This window comes from Sander vitreus, chromosome 4, assembly GCF_031162955.1.
Source record: "Sander vitreus isolate 19-12246 chromosome 4, sanVit1, whole genome shotgun sequence".
Classification (NCBI taxonomy): Eukaryota; Metazoa; Chordata; class Actinopteri; order Perciformes; family Percidae; genus Sander; species Sander vitreus.
The window spans coordinates 29,273,430-29,292,876 of NC_135858.1; the positions used below are offsets into that span (position 1 = coordinate 29,273,430).

The following is a 19,447-nucleotide window of genomic DNA, read 5'->3' on the forward strand; positions in this document are numbered from 1 at the left end:
CCTCTTCATTCCCCTGTACTCCTAGATGAGCTGCTACCCAGAAGAAGCCAACAATGCTCCCCAACCTAGATACTCGATTATAGCCTACACCATCAACTCAAAATGTCTACTTATTAAGAGAACCTATACGAGTCCTGTCTCACTCTCTCACAGCGCAACAGTGGGCATTTGAGTTTTTAGGACAACATAAAAAGCCTTTTACCTATGGAGAAATGGTAAAGGAGTGCATGTATTATTAGTGACAATGCCCAGCTTTTGGTATACAGTCATGTGAACAAATTAGGACACCCATGCTAAAGTTGACTAAAAAGAGGAATAAAAAAATCATCTTTTGGAAATTGATCTTAATGCCTTAATTAAAAAAATGAGGAAAAATCCAACCTTTAAGGACGCCAATTTTCTTTGTGAATGACTAATGTATCGTAAATAAATAAATGTTCTTCCTTAAAATACAGGGGGCATAAGTAAGTACACCCCTATGTTAAATTCCCATAGAGGCAGGCAGGTTTTTATTTTTAAAGGCCAGTTATTTCATGGATCCAGGATACTATGCATCCTGATAAAGTTCCCTTGGCCTTTGGAATTAAAATAGCCCCACATCATCACATCCCCTTCACCATACCTAGAGATTGGCATGGTTTTATTTCAGTTAGCCTAATAGCTGGTTTGATTTGCATTGAGAGATGATTTTATGGAAAGTACCCCATGCCAATCTCTAGGTATGGTGAAGGGGGATGTGATGATGTTTACAAAGCAAACTTAGATATGGTGTTTTTCATTTCATCAGCCTGTTTGAGTTTATTAATGATTTTGCATTTTACCAACAAGCTTTAACAAAGCAGCCTGAAAGACAGAAGAGAGCAGTGTTCTATCCTTTTGTTAAAGGTCCCATGACATGGTGCTCTTTGGATGCTTTTATATAGACCTTAGTGGTCCCCTAATACTGTATCTGAAGTCTCTTTTATATAGGCCTTAGTGGTCCCCTAATACTGTATCTGAAGTCTCTTTTATATAGGCCTTAGTGGTCCCCTAATACTGTATCTGAAGTCTCTTTTATATAGACCTTAGTGGTCCCCTAATACTGTATCTGAAGTCTCTTTCATATAGACCTTAGTGGTCCCCTAATACTGTATCTGAAGTCTCTTTTATATAGACCTCAGTGGTCCCCTAATACTGTATCTGAAGTCTCTTTTATATAGGCCTTAGTGGTCCCCTAATACTGTATCTGAAGTCTCTTTTATATAGACCTTAGTGGTCCCCTAATACTGTATCTGAAGTCTCTTTTATATAGACCTTAGTGGTCCCCTAATACTGTATCTGAAGTCTCTTTTATATAGGCCTTAGTGGTCCCCTAATACTGTAGCCTTGACCACCTGCCACTTTGCTCGTTTGAAAGCCATGATGTTTCTCTCTTTCTCATGGGTGGGCCAAATTCTCTGGGCAGGCAAAGCAGAGAAAGGGGAGGTAACCTTGCTCCTTATGACCTCATAAGGAAGAGATTCCAGATTGGCCCATCTGAGCTTTCATTTTCTCAAAGGCAGAGCAGGATACCCAGGGCTCGGTTTACACATATCGCCATTTCTAGCCACTGGGGGACCATAGGCAGGCTAGGGGAACGCATATTAATGTTAAAAAACTTCATAAAGTGAAATTTTCATGCCATGGGACCTTTAAGGTCCTCCCCAAAACATGTTACTGTAATGTACTGTGTCACAATAAAAGTGTCATTGCCAATAATATAACTTGTGAAATGGGACAAAAACTGTACAAATAAACAAACAAACTATATGTCAATTCCAACTTTGCAGTAAAGACCGTATAGTATTATATACATATATATGCTACAGAGATGGCAATGTCAATCGGTCTGTCCTATATTTTAATGAATTGAATGAGTTGACACAACATTTCATACAGATAATAATGGTCCACAGAATGAATCCTACTGACTGGATATCCCCTGACCTTTTCTTTAAAATTGCAATGTGTACAGTGGTTTAAGACCAAATCCCTTTAAAACTAACACACTGATCTAAGATGTGTTTGCATTAAGCTCAAAACACCACTTGTAAACTGCGTTATATTTCTGTTTTTTTGTAAAGTTACTAATAAAGGCTATGTTTTTTTTATTTCCTTTTAAAGGCCAAATCTAGCCTATATTAAAACATCACATATAGGCCTACAGTATGCTGCCACAGATGAAGATGCCTGATAAAAAATATATATATTTTGTGTGCTTCTCAAATGATCATAATGGAAAATATAGTTCTAATATCTGTATTTACAAATAATACTGATGTAAACAAACATTTAACAGCAAACATTAACATTATTGCTGGTTTAGTTGTTGGCAATAATTTTGGGAGTGATAGTTGATTTGATTTCAATTCAATCTGATCCACATGTGAGATTCTTATTTAACGTGTTAAGACAGCTTTGTATTGTGGTGTGGATGGGAAGAAAAGTTTCTTAAACAACGGTTAGATCATAAAACCACAGCTTTACCCTGAATATGAGCACACTGCAGCTGTTGAGGTAAAAGAAAACTTCCACAACTTCCCACTGTTCCTGTGTGTTGAAGTGCACATAGATGATATACCCACTAGAGGACAGTGCTCAACCAGAACTGTAAGCACTCCAAAGTAAAACTATGTATTTTTGACAGACCTCTGGGTACTTACATTATGTAGTAATTCACATGGTGTGAACATGGTTTCTCCATTATAATGAAAGAAACTGCAAAATTACAATACCATCAAATTTTCCTTTTAATTATTTAATATAATAATAATAATAATAATAATAATAATATAATTATTATTATTATTAATTACAAAATATATTATCGTATGCCAATGTTTTTACATTTTGTGTAATAGGATTCAATTCACTCAATATTACTCAGGTATATTTTGCATTCACTTAATTGAGTCAGAATCACAGCTTGTTTTTGTAATATAAGTTAAAAAGTAATGCAAATGTTAATCATATCCAATATGATACAGATATACAATAAAATATGGATATAAAAACAAGAATTGCATGTTTGATAACAGTCCCAAAAATAGAATTTAATTCACACTACAAAGGTGCAAAAACAATCATTATGATTATGAAATTAAATGTTTATTAGCCTACTCATAAATAGCATTGCACATTGTATTACCCTCACAGTTAAATTAAAGCATTTGAATAGTACACTTAAAGGTCCAATATGTAACATATTTACTGTAACAAATCCAAAAATGAACCCAATGTGCCATCAGATATTAAGGAAACATGCTAAGTTGAAATACTATCTTTTCTGACAACAATGCTAATGCCAGTATTTTCACCTTTTGAAATTTCCATTCCGTGACGGAATTTATGTTTGTGTTTTGGCCTGTGTGTTGTTTTCAACTGCCCAGTTTGACAGCCAGGCCAGGTTGTCAGATATACCTGTAAAAACTTAAACCCAGCGCGCTACAGCTGTAATGTTAGTAAAGCCATGAAAGCAGCAAACAAACGAACAGGATCAACGGAGATAAATTCTGCCCGACCTAAAAAAAAAGGCATGTTTCTAACAGTTGCATGACCAGAGACGTAACAAACCCCGGGTAAATATTGGAGATGTATTTGAAAGATGGAGACAGCTTAGAGCCCAAAAGAATGCCGAGTTGGCTAATTTCCTCCTGAACAGGTAAGCATTAGCTTCAGGCTAATTTATCACGGCTACAAGGGACGGGCATTTTATGTCATTTCAACATTCGTGTTGTTGAATTATATAGCTAGAGTACCCGAGTTGGTTACTCGCAAAAACAATTGAGACACAGCCAGTGAAGTGAGTCCTGGCTAATGCTGCCACGCTAACCGTGCTAATCGTGCTAACTGCTAACGTTTCTGGAGGACCAGGCAAGCAGACCACGGCTGTTTACAATGTGTAGCCTGTTCAGCGGCCGTAGTCGACAACGTGAGTTATTGTAAGCCAAGAGAGGGAGGCTGTAAATTGGGAAGAGAGGACCGTGAGTTTGCAGTGTGTTTAGCGATTGTTGTCATAATTCTGAGCCAATAAAGTGTGTCCAGTTGGCTGGAGAGGACAGCAAGGTAGTGTTATTTTTAGTGGTTCGTACTGTAATTCTAAGCCTAGGAAGTGTGTCTGTCCATCAGGGTGGAGAGGACGGCGAGGTTGTTGTGTTGTTAGCGGTTCCGGTACCATAATTCTAAGCCGAAAAAGTGTGCCTGTCAGTTGCGTACAGAGTTCAGGGTGTGCACGGGCTAACATTAGCTACTCCGCTGTGCTGTGAAGTAATGTCTGGCTATGTGAGACAAGCGTCTAGCAACATTGTTGTGGATGTTGCGGTCTCAGCCTGTCAACCAACATGAACTTCACGTCTGGGGAGGAGGGGGTGGGGGAAACGACTTTCTCCAGTATTTTGAATTTGTACTGCAGTAACTATTTTAAACACTAGCTGCCAGTATTACATATTGCACCTTTAATATTTTTTTTTATAATAAGAACTCCAGAGCCTTTTTTGTTTATGTTCATTTTATTTGTGGAAGCAACAGCAGAAAAGTAATAAAGGAACTTAAACCCAACGACCACAGCTGTAGCTAAAGACCAGCAGTTTATCTGATAATAGCATCGAGAAAATGTTCATGAAAGACCTTCAGAGTAAAAGTCTGAACTGACACAAAACTCTTTGTTGGATATAAAATGCATATCTAAGCACACCTCTAACAGGATATCCCCCAAATAAACTTTCAGACTACAATATTTTTATAATCTCGCTCCGGATTAATTGATCATAGAAACTAATTGAGCAGTTTACTACAGTGTTTGTTAGAAACCAAAAAGACCCAATGCTGCTGAGTTCAATTAAGGTCTGAATCAAAATGCTCCCAACAGACAACAGTAAATACATTAAAGCTCTTTATATAATGTAAATTATATTAGAAACAACAATTCCCACTACTTAAATGTTCATGTTTAGATGATTTCCCCCATTATTCTACAATAAGTCAAAGTTAGAAATGAACCTGCACCGCTCACATTTAGAGACACCTGTTAATGAAGTGTGTGTGTGTGTGTGTGTGTGTGTGTGTGTGTGTGTGTGTGTGTGTGTGTGTGTGTGTGTGTGCATATCCACATGTTTCTTGTGGGTGTATAATTGTGTATAGTAGTACATGCATGCAGTGTGACAAAGTAAAAGTACTAATACCAACTAAAAATACATATAAAGTAAAAGTCCTGCAGTGAAAAGGAAAGGCTTGTATCATGTGGACGCGCCGACAGTTTTGTTGTCATTATGTAGAATTCCTATCTAAAGCTGTCAAGATGAATGTAGTGGAGTAAAAAGTACAATATTTCTCTCTGAAATGTAGTGAAGTAGAAGTATAAAGTAGCACAAAAAGAAAAGTAAAGTAGCTCAAAGTTGTACTATTGTACAGTACTTGAGTAAATGTATTTAGTTACATCCCACCACTGCCTGCATGCTGTGTGTCCTTTCAGTGACTGCTGTATCTGTGAGAGTGATCTCTGGTCTCAGTTGTCTTTATCAGCAGTTTTGGAGCAGGAGAGCAGCTGTTGCTGTGGTAGCCATTAGTACTTTTAGTACCTGGAGAGAGAGAGAGAGAGGGAGAGAGAGGGAGAGAGAGAGAGGGAGAGAGAGAGAGAGAGAGAGAGAGAGAGAGAGAGAGAGAGGGGAAAAGAAGGACAGGACGATGGTCGGAGGCAAAGAAAAACAAACAGGGAGGAGGAGACAGAGAGGAAGACAAAGATTAAGAGAGACGTGTATCAGTAAAGTATTTGACATTGCGGTTGCGATACCCCAAAAGACTTAATTTAACAGTCAAATAATTAAATCTAAAAAGAAAGTGGAATATGTCATTTAGAAGGCAGACAGTTGAACACAAACCCAAAAGAGAACTATCCTGCATTTACACTGCGTTTACTTTATAATTGTGTGCCAGTCCAGAATGATTGTGAAGGTTATGGACTGGTTTAGGAGTCTAGTCCTCAGTGTAAGTGGAGCTCCATATAGTTACATACTGTAATTGGAGATGGTCTGGATGTTGAGGATGGACTGATGTCCAATTCTGCCGAAAAACAAACAGAGAGGTTAGTTGATGTGTTGTGTTGAAGAAGTAACTCCCTGTGTTCCAATACCCATACTACTATCTGGTATGCCAGAAAAAAGATTTTATTTGTCTCAATTAGGGCTGCCCCTCTAAGTCGTGTCGTCGACTAATCGGTCATTTTGGTCTTACATTTAAGCACATCTCTGGAAAATACAAGATTTAAAGCGGTGTGTTTGCGTAATTCTTTGTGAAGAAACTCCGTTTTACAGATGTTTCGTTTCGATTAAATCAACTAACTAGTTGACAAAATCATACATTATGAGTGTGAGTCGACTAAGAATTTCTTTAGTCCAGGATAGCCCTTGTCCCAAATTAATCTTTGCATCGAAGCATCGCGATGCAGACCTGGACGATTCTGCATCGATGCAGTGACAGGTAGAGCTGTAATCGGGCCTTAAAAGTTAGGCCCAACAAGGCCTGAGTCCGACAAGTACATTTTGATTGACAGCTTTTTAAAAGCCTGAACCCGTTTACAGACTGACATTATTCAGTATGCCCCTATTGTATGCATATGCAACAGTGCATACTTTGTAAGGGCTGCTGCAGTACGTACTAAAAGTTAAAAGTATGCGCTCACTTCTTCTTCTTCTCTTACCTGTCCTCCTCTCCCTCCAGCAGCTTCCTGTAGGTAGCGATCTCAATGTCCAGAGCCAGTTTCAGGTTCATCAGGTCCTGCAAGTGAAGAAGAAAAAGAATTTTTAGACCAATGTGACTTCGTATAACTGGAGAGTTATCCAGGGAAGGTTTAAGCTCAAGGCCAACTGGACTTGGAAAGGTGCTCCGAGGACGTTTCATCTCTCATCCGAGAGACTCCTACAGTTCGGACTGAACAATAGGACATCTGTTTAATCTCAGTGGGGTTGCTGTCAAGATGATCGATACCACTTTGTTTGTTAGTGCTCAACAGCACTTACCATGACCCCCTTACTATACTGTTCTATCATCTCTTCCCAGGAAACTAGACAAACACTCACATCTGGCCTGATGTGAGAATGCCAATGATGGTAGTTGAAACTTGGCCTCGGGTGTCTCCAACGACCACAACGACTGTCTGATGAACCAAGCAGTATCGATCATCTTGACACTGACCCAGAGGTTACACAGCTTGGTTTCTCTACCGTTCAGTCAGAACTGAAGAAGTCTCTCTGATGAGAGACAAAACGTCTTTGGGGCACCTTTAACCCGTCAGTTTAACCCTTCCCTTGATAACTATAGCCGCTTTCCGACCGGAGGGATTTTTTGCAGTTCCTAGAACATAACATTCCTAGAATGCTGTTTTTCTCGTGTTCCGACTGGACCAATTTGGGGATTATTAAGTTCCTCTGGCCACAGTTCCTGTAAGTCTTTCCGGTCCTACTTCAGAGCAGGGTCTTTTCCGTTTTCCCTTTAACGCATAGTGGTGGTTAGATGGCTGTGATTATAATAACAAAAGGTCAGTTCCTATGGCCACTTGGCCAGTGTGAATGCAAATGGTAAAACCGGTTTTGGGGGAGAGTAGTTAGTAGAACTGTTTAGAAGTGGACTGTTCCTATAACTACGTTCCTGTAACTACTTGGTCGGAAAGAGGCTTATAAAGCTTGACCTTTGATTCTGCTCCTTCCTGTATATTCTCTGTCATCTTTTCTTTCGACCCCCACTCTCTCTGGCTCACCTGGTACTCTCGGAGCTGTCTGGCCATGTCTTGTTTGGCCCTCTGCAGAGCATCCTCCAGGTCTCTGGTCCGGGCCTTGGCTTCTTTCACAGCCAGCTCTCCACGCTCCTCGGCCTCAGCCAGCTGGTTCTCCAGATTGCCACGCTGAGGGGTGACGGGAAAAACAAATCATCCATGCTGGATGTAATTCAATCTACAAAATCAAGTTCTGTAGGGCTGCATATTTCCTGTAGCTGTACCTGAGCCTTGACAGCCTCGATCTCGCTCTGCAGCCGGCTGATCAGGCGGTTGACCTCGGCCACCTCTCCCTTCACCACGCGGAGCTCGTCTCCGTACTGACTCGCCTGCACCGACATCTGGTCGAACTACAGACAGGAGGAGAGGCAACATTAGCGGCATCACTGCCATCTCTCTTTGGACAGAGAAATGTAAATGATACGGGGTCAACAAAAAAAATTAACTTATTATCTTCAAGTATGTTTGGATATTACTCAAAGTTAATGAGAAAACGTGTTATTTTGTAATTTGGCTGATCTGAAACTTATAAAAACAGAGGAGAGGTCTTCAGTGGTCAACAGTATATTTACTTAACTACTGTACTTAAGTGCTAATTTGAAGTACTTAACTTTAGTATTTCCTATACTTTATACATCTACTGCACCACATGTCAGAGGGAAATATTGTACCTTTTTACATATTTATTTTACACTAAAAGTTACGAGCTACTTTTCAGATTAAGATTTTGTAAACAAAACATATGATCAGTTTATAAAAGATGACGCACATTATAGATGAAACTACAAAACAGTATATAAAGTACTTATAATTAGCTCCAACTCCACTAACTACAACATTGAAGTATGGATTATATATCACTAATAATAATAATACGATACAACACTGAGGGGGTATTCTGCATAATGAGAACTTTTGATCTTGTTGCTAATACTCCTATACTTTTGCTTAATGTTTGAACTTTTAATGAAGTATTTTCACAGTGTGGTATTGCTACTTGTACTTAACTAAATTAACTAAATACTTCCTCCAACACCAATCATCTCAAATGTCTTCTTAGTTCAGCTTGTGTTTTATTTAGGACAGTTTTGGATTTCACTCTCAAATAACAACTTGTCACCTCTTTTGTTCAGAGATGTGAGTTCAGTGGGTCGAATATTCAATATCTCTGTTGCAGCACACGCTGTAGGCTGCTATAATAGATTACAACGCATACTGGATATCTGTTCCTGGGCACTTATACTCAGCTTCCTGTTTCCTGGTCTTTACTTTGGTCTTGTACCAGGCCTCGGCCTCCTCTCGGCTGCGGGCTGCGATCTCCTCGTACTGGGCTTTGACCTCAGCTACGATCTGCTCCATGTTCAGGCTGCGACTGTTGTCCATCTGCAACACCACCGACGTGTCTTTAATGCTGGCCTGCAGCTCACGCAGCTCCTGGGGCAGGAAACATAACATGCTGTCACTGATGAGCCACGTAGAAATAAGACTTTGAGACAATATTGGATCAAATCTGTTTAAATTGACTATTTATTCAGATTTTTTAAATGTTGTTTCAAATTGGATATTGTTGTGTGGTTCACTGTTGAACCGCTACAAAGATTTGGTGAGTACGGCATTATGATGTCACTTTTAAGATGGCGGTATCAGTTCACTTGTAGTTTTTTTGACTATTCAGACATGTGTTAGGTATTTAACGTTATAACCATGAACAAAAAGTAACAAAAATACTATGAAATGTTTTATTTCTTCGCTAGGGCTGCAACTAACGGTTATTTTTATTGTTGATTATTCTGTGATTAGTTGTTTGGTCTATAAAATGTCAAAAAATTGTGAAAAATGTTGATCAGTGTTTCCCAAAGCCCAAGATGACATCCTTAAATGTATTGTTTTGTCCACAACTCAAAGATATTCAGTTTACTGTCCCAGAGGAGTGAAGAAACTAATATTCACATTTAAAGCTATAGTGCGTAGTTTCCGTCTCGCCCATGAGGAATTCTAAGTAATGACAACAACACTGCCGTTGCATCCACATGATACAAGCCTTTGGTTATCGCGCACCGCCCCCACCTCTCCTCCACGCAGTTGCTAGAAGCCAAGGAGGACACGGAGGATTAATTAAAATAACATGATGGACTCTTCAGAAGAGGTAGTTATCTTGTAATTGTTATGTCCTCTTTGTCTCCAAAGTTGAACGCTGCTGTTGTTCTTTCTCAGCGATGACGTAAAACGCATCACTCAAGCTTCTATGAGCGAAAGTTGCCAGACGACACCATAGCCATGCTGAGAAATACAGAGATAGTTTGGTTGAGCTGGCTACATTGCTTTGTATCAAATCATTTGGCAATGGCTTGAATGTAACCGACGTTCATTAATATAAAAAAAACCGTTAAACTGCACTAAAGCTTTAAGAAGCTGGAATCAGGGTTTAAAAAAAAAAAAGTAATAAAAAATGACTCAAACTGATTAATCAAATATTAAAATATATATATAAAAAATGTAATAGCTGACAACTAATTGATTAATCGATTAATCTTTGCAGCTCTAGTCTTCACTGAGAAGTCAACACATTGTAACTTATGCAGTTGAAAAAAAAAACAGCAAATACACACAAAACTGTGTACTGGGTAACAACATGACAGAAGTTTCTGAGCGCCTACATAAACTGTCCAACACACAAGTAATTAGTAAAAGTGAACTTGACAGAAATATCTCCAGCAATATCAGAATCCTGCAATCACAAAGGCCAAACTGAAATGAACATTGTTAGGTCATCAACAAACTACATGTCCAGGCATGTTTCTGTGCAGCTGCAGAGCATCAAGCTCTTTAGGGGAAACTATGAACAGTTTTCCTGTTAAGGGTTTTTGTGTTCCAAGAAGCCTGACAATACGTAACAACAACAAAAGAAAGATTTCCCTTTAGCATCCCAGAGGCAGTTAGTGTTTGAAGTCAACTCTCCAATGAGTCGGGAGACAGAGACAACGAACCAAAGGAAAGTGTGACACAGAAGGAAATAACTGGATACCAGAGTGTGCAAATAAAGAAAAAAAGGAAGGTGACTGTTTTGATAAATTCAGCTTCAATGTTTCAAAGCATTAAAAATGTCCAGTACCTCCTCATAGACGTTGCGCAGGAAGTTGATTTCATCTGTCAGAGCTCCCACCTTATCCTCCAGATCGGCCTTCACCAGATAGGCCGAGTCTACATCCTGAACACACACACACACACACACACACACACACACACACACACACACACACACACACACACAAACACCACACACAGATGTAACAGCAGCTCGGAGAGCCTGCCAGTGGTGGAATGTAACTAAGTAGATTTACTCAAGCACTGTACTTAAATACAAATTTAAGATAGCCTACTTGTACTTCACTTGAGTATTTATTTTCATGCTACTTTCTACTTCTACTCCACTACAGTTCAGAGAGAAATATTGTACTTTTTACTCCACTACATTCATCTGACAGCTTCAGTTACTACTTTAAACATTAAGATTTTTGCACACAAAACACATATAGTTTATAAAATACAATGTTCTATTATAAATCAAACTACTACATATACTCAACAATATAACGACCTACAAGTCCAGCTGAAATGATCAGCTGATCATTTAGTTGAATGACAAAACAGTTTGGATCATTTCCAGTTTCTAAAATGTAAGGATTTTTCTGCATTGAGTATTTTTACTTTTAGTACCTTTAAGTACATTTTCTGATGATACTTACATACTTTTACTTAAGCAACATATTCATTGCAGGACTTCTTACTTATTTATAAGTATTTTTACAGTAGTGCTTTTACTAAAGTAAAGGATCTGAATACTTCCTCCACTATTGGAGCCTGCTAACATGCTGATGTGTAGCAGGTATGATGAAGGCGTTCACCACTAACATTTGCTGCTAGCATACCTCAAAATTATCCAATAGCAAAGAAATGATTTTATAAAGTTTAAGTCATGGTACATTTTCCAACCGATAGTCGGGCCATGAAACCAGATTTGTCTTACATGGACTCTGCTGCTGTTCTCATGTGACACTGACATTACATGGATTTTGATGCATGAATGTAGAGAGGGAAACAATAAGTACAATAGAGTGATTCATCTTACTCACCACACCTGTAAAGTATGAATGAATGTGTGTGTCTGCTGACCTTCTTTAGGATTACGAAGTCGTTCTCCAGGTTGTTTCTCTTGTTAATCTCGTCCTCATATCTGTAACAGAGACAGGACACACATACGGTGAAATACCATGAGATATTACAGAACTCACGGTGACTTTATTTACCACCACAGTGACTTTATTCACTTGTGTTTGTAGTCCTCCACCAAGCCCTGCATGTTCCTCAGCTCCCCGTCCAGTTTGGTCTTGTCGTTGTTGACCAGGTCCATCTGGCGCCTCAGCCCCGCCATGTAGGCCTCGAACAGGGGCTCCACGTTGGACCGGCCCACCCCCTGGCCCTGCAGCAGCTCCAGCTTGGTCTCAAGCATCTTATTCTGCTGCTCCAGGAAGCGTACCTGAATGATGGAAATGGGAAATAAATTAGATAGAAAGAGCTGTTTAAGGGTTTCCAGATCCCAAAATGCATCTTCTAACGGGCATACTGCACGTTTTGACATGATACATCTGGTCAGATTTGTGCTTGTTAGCTAGCTATCCATAGTTACTTATCAAATAATCATCTTTGACTTGTTAAAAAACTTTAATTAGCAGTGGGAAAGATATGACCGAAATACAAAGCATCCACAGCTATTCATTCTATCATCTTTTTTGGCTCTCCTACATGAGGGCCCTGGGTACTCAGTCCCATTTCCACCCCCAGTCCGACACCCCTGGTAAACATGTAAAAAGTCCTGTACGGTAAGCGGTAAGCATTATTCTAGCCATGTCCGCCATTGCACGAAATATCGCCTCATTTGTGACAGAGAAAAAGTGCTCATTGCATTTCTGTGAGTGATATTTATTTTTATTTTTATTCTTATGTATGTGTGATATATGTGTGTATATGTGTTTGTTGTGTTATGGTTGTGTAAGCTACTGGATGCCTAAAATTTCCTTCGGGATGAATAAAGTATCTATCTATCTATCTAAAAGAGATACGGGTGCACACTCTGACGTTACAAGACAAAATGTTTTCGCTGTCTACACGTCAACACTGGAAATAGAGTTTCTGTACATTTTCGACCTGGAAAGAGTTCAAAAGATCAATTATTAGTGACCTAAATACAGTTTGCATCCACAAAACCCAAAGAATACTTGTGTATGTGTGGACTAGGCCTCAGTTGTCCTTTCTTGAATATATGTTTATTCCAACACAAATTTGAAGTCAGAGAAGATCTTGGTACAGCATGTGTGCATGGACACAGAGTCATATCAAAAATTGAAATAACATTACAGTCACTCAGCCCTATACAGTATGTCCCATGTTATACAGAATGACATAATCCCACCACCAGGGAGGAGGCAAAACTATGTGTAACCCTTGCTTAAGACTATTTATCATGAGAGACAGCCTGCCCGAAGCAGTAACATCATCATCATCCTCATCTTTATCTTTTACCTCCAGACACACGGAGCCTCTTTACATACAGCCTGCCAAGTGTGAAAAAATCCTCGTATGTGTCCTCATACCTGGCAAATAAAGCTGATGATTTTGATTCTGATTCATGTGACAAACATCATTCAATTTCCATGAAAGTTAAACGGTGTGGTCCACACTTGATATAGAGCATCAAAATGCATGCTGCCATTTTGTGCATTTAGCCAATTAACAGGAAGTAGTTGCAATTCATCGTATCCATCGCCCCGCACTCTGCGCACTGTTCAATTAGCATGCAAATACATGGCTGTGTCGACCTGGCGTCCTGCCAGTACCCCAGACATGCCAGGAGGTGCGAGGGCCTGTTCATCGCTGCTTACAGCTTTAATTCAAATTTATAATTAAAATAAAAATTAGTTGCAGCAGTAGATTAACGTCCTTCCTTGGATAAACAGAGGTTAAAGAAACGGAATCATTCCAGCAGATAAGCAGCTCGATCTCAACACCTGACTGTATCTGCACAGCTCGTGTTTCCTGCCTGCGGACGGGTATATCCACCACCTATTATACCTCCTTCCCTTTAACACAAAGCCTGTGTTCTGTTCAGAACAGAATAATCTCCCTCGGAGACACAACCACACCACGCTGACCTACCGGGTTGGGTAACAACACAACAACTCAATGGGACGGAAATGGGATGGAAATAGGACAGATAGCTTCAATATCCAGTGGTTAAATACCACTGATTGGGGGGTTTAAGTGGCTTTTTAAATCCCAGATGCATTCACTGAATTATTGGCTCTTAAGTTTCTGTGTTTTAGTCGACTGATCAGGCTCATTTCTGCAACAATCCGTATCAATAAATGCTATCACATTTCCCTGTGATTTAAACTGGGTAATCATCCTGCAACAAGTACAACTTTGTCTTCCATGTTGCATCAGGGTAATGACTTCTCTGCAAGAGGGGAGCAGCTCTTTAATGTTTAATGGTGGGGCCAGGCGGGTTGGATTACACTGGTAATTTATGGGTTTGTTTATTAGTCAGATTACTTGACTTTGCCTTTGAACAGTTCTGAAGAGTAGAAGAAGAGGTCTTACTGCCTCATTGTTCATCATTTCACTCAAGGCGTAACTTTGGGTTCAACATTGGGTGAGATCTCCAACTATATAGGGAGGTCCCGGGACATGTCTGCATGTATTGAGTAAAGCGGAAAAAACATTGAAAAAAAAAACGTCAAAAGGCAATAAATGTCAGAAAAGGCGAAAAAAAAAAAAAACATTGAAAACGCAACAGAAATTTCCAAAAAAGCACCAAAAACTTCATAAAAAGCTCAGAATGGGTTATTGGGTGGGTTGTAAATTACGTCTATGGTACCAACTAGGAAAATCTAGTGTCAACTGCTCTCTTGCATTTAATTGATTCTTGCCCAAACAAGCAGGTTCCAGGTTTGAATTTATTTCAGTGAGTTCAGTCCAAAAGAGTCGAGGTTAAAGTCACCTCTCCTGCAGCTTAGAGCTCATACAAACAAAGACTCTTTTGTGAGTCACCTGAAGTCACGACATCAGTCTCACTGACAGAGACGGATGGAGACGAGCTTCAAATGTTTCTGGGAGGTTTCGCAATATTTTGTCTTAGAACACTGAAATGGATTTGGGGGTTAACTTTTTCTGCAAAATTGATCAGGGTTTTAGACCACATATGTTTTTACTGCAAACATGTTGGCAATCGGAAATGGATAACACCCTTGTGAGCATTTAAAATAAAAAAATAAAAATTCCAGACCTATTTTAATCTCTTTGCAGCCAATGCATGTGTGCAAACTCAGACATTGACACCACTCCTGTACTTTGAATGTAATTTAAGGATCTTTAGCTGCTCAAAATTAAAATGTAGTTTTCTACAGGCAGTTTAAATGGGAGGCAATGATATGAGGTCAAATATATATTTTCTATAAGATATTACCAGCTGGTTTGATCATTTATGCTACCTTTTACACTAGTTTAATATACATTGTTTTAATTTCTTATATCACCATAATAAAAGGATACAATATCACTGTATTGTTACTAGTACTTTTATCTTTATTATGGTTATTATGATTGGTATTTCTAATATATGTACATTATATTTCTATTGTATTGTAATGGATGGATTTTATATGGCTTGTGTAATATTTGTCATCATTATATATTATTTCATTCAAATAATTATCCATTTTGTTACCTCTCAGCCCCTTTCTGTGCTGCTGTAACATGTGAGGTTCCAGCTTTGGACATTGAATGAATAACATTCTGTATATTTAGCTTTGAACCAGAAACTTTATCCTTGCAGACCAATACTAAGTGTTTGGAAAAAAAAAAAAGAAGTAAATTAGCACTCAGAAAAGCAGAGGTTAGTTTTGGACATTTGGACCTCCGCCCAGCCCAGCCCAGCCCAGCACTCTGTCTCTGTACGCCTGAAGAGTATCTCTGCTGATGTGAGAAGCCAACAATGGCTCTATTGTGAAAGTGTGTTACCGACTCCGTGAGAAAGCAGAGATGTTACCTAAGCACGCTATCAATGTCCGGCTCTATCACAGAGCGGCTCACTGCTTCTGCTTCTGTTGGAAATGGGTTCTCCAGCTACTTCTCACATTTCCTTCCCCAGTTAACAGCGAGGGTTTTACTCTTTCTACTCGCCTGAGGACTGTACTGTAGTTATTCACCCATTCGGGCTCTTGTACGTGAGCTTAGCTTGTGTTATTATTGGGACCTTTTATAGGTCTTCACGTACTGTGGGTCAGATTGAGTTCTTAAAGCGGCTATAATCAACATTTTTTATCATAACAATGTGTGAAATGATGTGACAATGTGTAAGGGATTGCCTGTGGTACACATAACCTACTTTTACCAGGTTGGATACAGATGCTGTTTGAACAATTTTTATTTTATTTTAAGAAAAATGTGTCAACATTTTTGGGCTTATGAACACATTTCATAAAAACACATCAAATGCAAATAATCGGCAGAGACATGGGCGTCAGTTTGGTTTGAAATGTGATGGGGACAGAGACGCATTCGGAAGTACATTTCCAGAAGTGCTGGGTACAATGACGCATTCATTTTTTTTTTTTCTCTTTCGCGCAGGTCATGTTTTCAAAGACGCTGTCCTGTAGCTTATTAATGAATAAAAACGTGGTTTAATGAACGTAAACAATGATCAATGATTACCAAATTTCCCTCTCATATTGCTCCTCATTACCACTGAAAACAGTCGAAAAATCTAACCCTAACTCCAATTATTATGGACGTTAAGCGTTTCTGCTTCACATTTTCAGCAGGGCAGCGGAGCGGCTGTGGGTTGACTCCCCACGGTTCTCATGGGCTTTATAAGTCCTAACAAGAAAAGGCTTAACGTGGTTTAACGTACCTAAACAACGATCAATCATCACCACATTTCTGGTTCGATTTTTTTGACAGGTTATGAGGAGCAATATGAGAGAGAAATTTGGTAATCATTGATCATTGTTTAGGTACAAGCTTTTTCCTCGCCATAGGCACCAATGAAGAAGACAACGCTAATGTGAGATAACTTCTATAATCGTTGGATTTCGGTTTAGTTGGTTTTTTTTGACAGACTTAAGTGTTCATTACAAGATATGGCCATGAGAAATTTGGTGATCATTGTTTACGTACATTAAACCACCTTAAGCTTTTTCACGTTAATGTCCCGACAGGCAGTGTTGTGAACAGAGAGCGTGCAGCCAGCGCGGCAGCAGAGCGGCTGTGTGTGTGTGTGTGTGTGTGTGTGTGTGTGTGTGTGTGTGTGTCCTGTGGGCGTAGAGATTGTTGTGGATTTTTTGACATCTGTCGCTCAAGAATTATATGTGTTATGGACTTTTTTTTTTTAAACTAAATTGAGCTCGAGGTTTTAAAAAAAAAAAAAAAAAGTGGTGGGTACAAAATGACGAAAATGACGAAATCTGGTAGGTACCCACCGTCCTCACCGAAATCGACGCCTATGGGCAGAGACTGAGGTCATTTTAAAGAGAGATTATATAACTTTAGCTGGCCACTGTCTCCACAAGTGGCAGGTAGGGATAAAAGTAAGTGCTAAAACATTGTACAACAGTCATAAAGACAGCAAAGTCAGTAATATCAGCTAAATAGCTAGATCGATATAGATATCGATATATAATAGACCAAGACATGCTGTAGCAGCAATCAGATGGTTGACTGCATGAGGTTGAGCGAGGACGCGTTTCATTGCTTAAGAATTCAACCTTTTGCTTGTAAAAAAAAAATAAAATAAAAATAAAGAATGTGTTATTTCTTCTTTTAACAGTTTCCAGTGAATTCAATTTATAAGTTGAAATAGAAACTGGTCAATCTATAAAATGTGAGAAAATAGTGAAAAATTGCAACATCTTACAATCACAAATTCCTAAAGCCTAACGTGATGTTTTCAAATCACTTCTTTGGTCTGACCAACATCTCAATCTACAACAATATAATAGAGGAAAGCAGCACATCCTCACATTTTAGGGGCTGGAATCGGAGTGTTTGGCTTTTTTTTGGCTTGAAATATACCATCATTTATCAATTATCAAAAATAGTTGCTGTTTAAGTTTCTGCAGTGGTGGACGAAGTACTCAGATCTAATACCACAGTGGTACAGTCCTGCATTCAAGTATTTACTTAAGTAAAGGTAAAAAATGATTAGCGTCAAAATACGGTTAAAAGTACCAAAAGTAAAAGTACTAGTCATGCAGAATGGCCCTTTTCAGAATGTATATTCAATTATTGGATTCTAATTATTGGTGCATTAATGTGTTCATCACTTTAATGTTGCAGCATGTAAAGGTGAAGCTGATTTGAAATACTTTATACACTGCTGGTAGTAGGACTTCAACAAGGGATCAATAAAGTTGGATCTTAATCTATAACATTGCACCATACATCTAACACATTTGACTCTTGAGTACAATACAAAGTGGCAGGACATAGAAGTACTCAAGTACAAGTACTTTATGTTACTCTCCACCACTGATTTTCTGTAATTGATTAATTGGCTTCCTCCTCAGGTTTCTTTACCTTATCTATGAAGGTTGCGAAGCGGTTGTTGAGGCTCTTGATCTGCTCCTTCTCGTGGGCCCGGCTCATGGACAGGCTGGGGTCGATCTCCAGGTTCAGGGGGGCCAGCAGGCTCTTGTTGACTGACAGGGCGGCCAGCGGGGACCCGAGGCCGTGGTGGTGCCCGTTGGCCCCCGCGTAGAGAGAGCTGCTGCTCAGGGAGATGCCACTGAAACCCCCCTGACCCGGACTGAAGCTGCTCAGCCTCCTGGACCCACTGCTGCTCCGGACCGAGTTACTGGAGCTGATTCTCTTGGTACGACTCAGACTCATTGTGGAGGCAGAGGTGGTGGTAGGATGCAGGAATAAAGGGAGCGTGAGAGGTGGTTAGACACAAAGATGGACGTATAAATGCAGAGAAGCAGATGGAAAGACTGAGACAGATGGAATGGAAAACAGACAGCTAGAGGAAGGAGAGATTGGGAAGAGAGTGGGGAAAAGAGAGGGAAGAAAAAAGATGTTTGTAATAAAATGCAGGTTATTAAGAAGATGCAAGACTTGCAGAAAACAGGCAGAGGTGAGAACAACTGAGTCAACGAGACGCAAAGAAAAGTGTAGCGGGTAGGTACTAATGTCAGACCACAGTGGGGCGTCTCAGGTGTCTCGTGATCTTTTAAACCTCCCCCCGGGGGGAGGGAGTCGATGGAGGAGAAGAGAAGCTGGAGCACCACAGAGCTGTGGTGTCAGATATCTAAGGACTTTTCAGACTTTCTGAGGGGGGGGGTCAATAAGTTACTGTTCTTTTTTCAAAAACAGGTGATGGATGTTGTTTTTATGCTAAAAAACTGAAAAAGGTCATCATTTACCATGGGTGATTTTAGACCCTTTTTAGACCCTCTAAAAATTATAATAATAAAAAAACTTTTTTTTTTAATCAATTGTGGTGCTTCAAGTTAGAGTTGCAAACTTGTCTGTTAGTCACAGAGGACAAACAATTACAGATTCAAAGGGCTTGAAACACGTTTAATTTCCTGTGTGTCTGTGCACCTGTAA

General features: G+C 39.4%; 1 protein-coding gene across 2 annotated transcripts; it reads right to left on the minus strand.

The window, feature by feature from the left end:
• Positions 1 to 4,507: 4,507 nt before the first annotated feature.
• On the minus strand, positions 4,508 to 19,172 carry LOC144517267 (keratin, type II cytoskeletal 8). Of its 2 annotated transcripts, none has more exons than XM_078249276.1 (10): positions 18,416 to 19,172; positions 12,112 to 12,320; positions 11,957 to 12,017; positions 10,896 to 10,991; positions 9,053 to 9,217; positions 8,008 to 8,133; positions 7,769 to 7,912; positions 6,713 to 6,789; positions 6,029 to 6,075; positions 4,508 to 5,594 (listed from the first exon to the last, which is right to left on the minus strand). In XM_078249276.1, the coding sequence occupies exons 1-10, from the start codon at positions 18,725 to 18,727 to the stop codon at positions 5,485 to 5,487; spliced, it is 1,347 nt and encodes a 448-aa protein (XP_078105402.1). In that variant the 5' UTR covers positions 18,728 to 19,172; the 3' UTR covers positions 4,508 to 5,484. The 2 variants fall into 2 exon arrangements, with proteins under 2 accessions (XP_078105402.1, XP_078105401.1); XM_078249275.1 differs by having other exon boundaries at positions 9,032 to 9,217.
• Between the last annotated feature and the right edge of the window lie 275 nt (positions 19,173 to 19,447).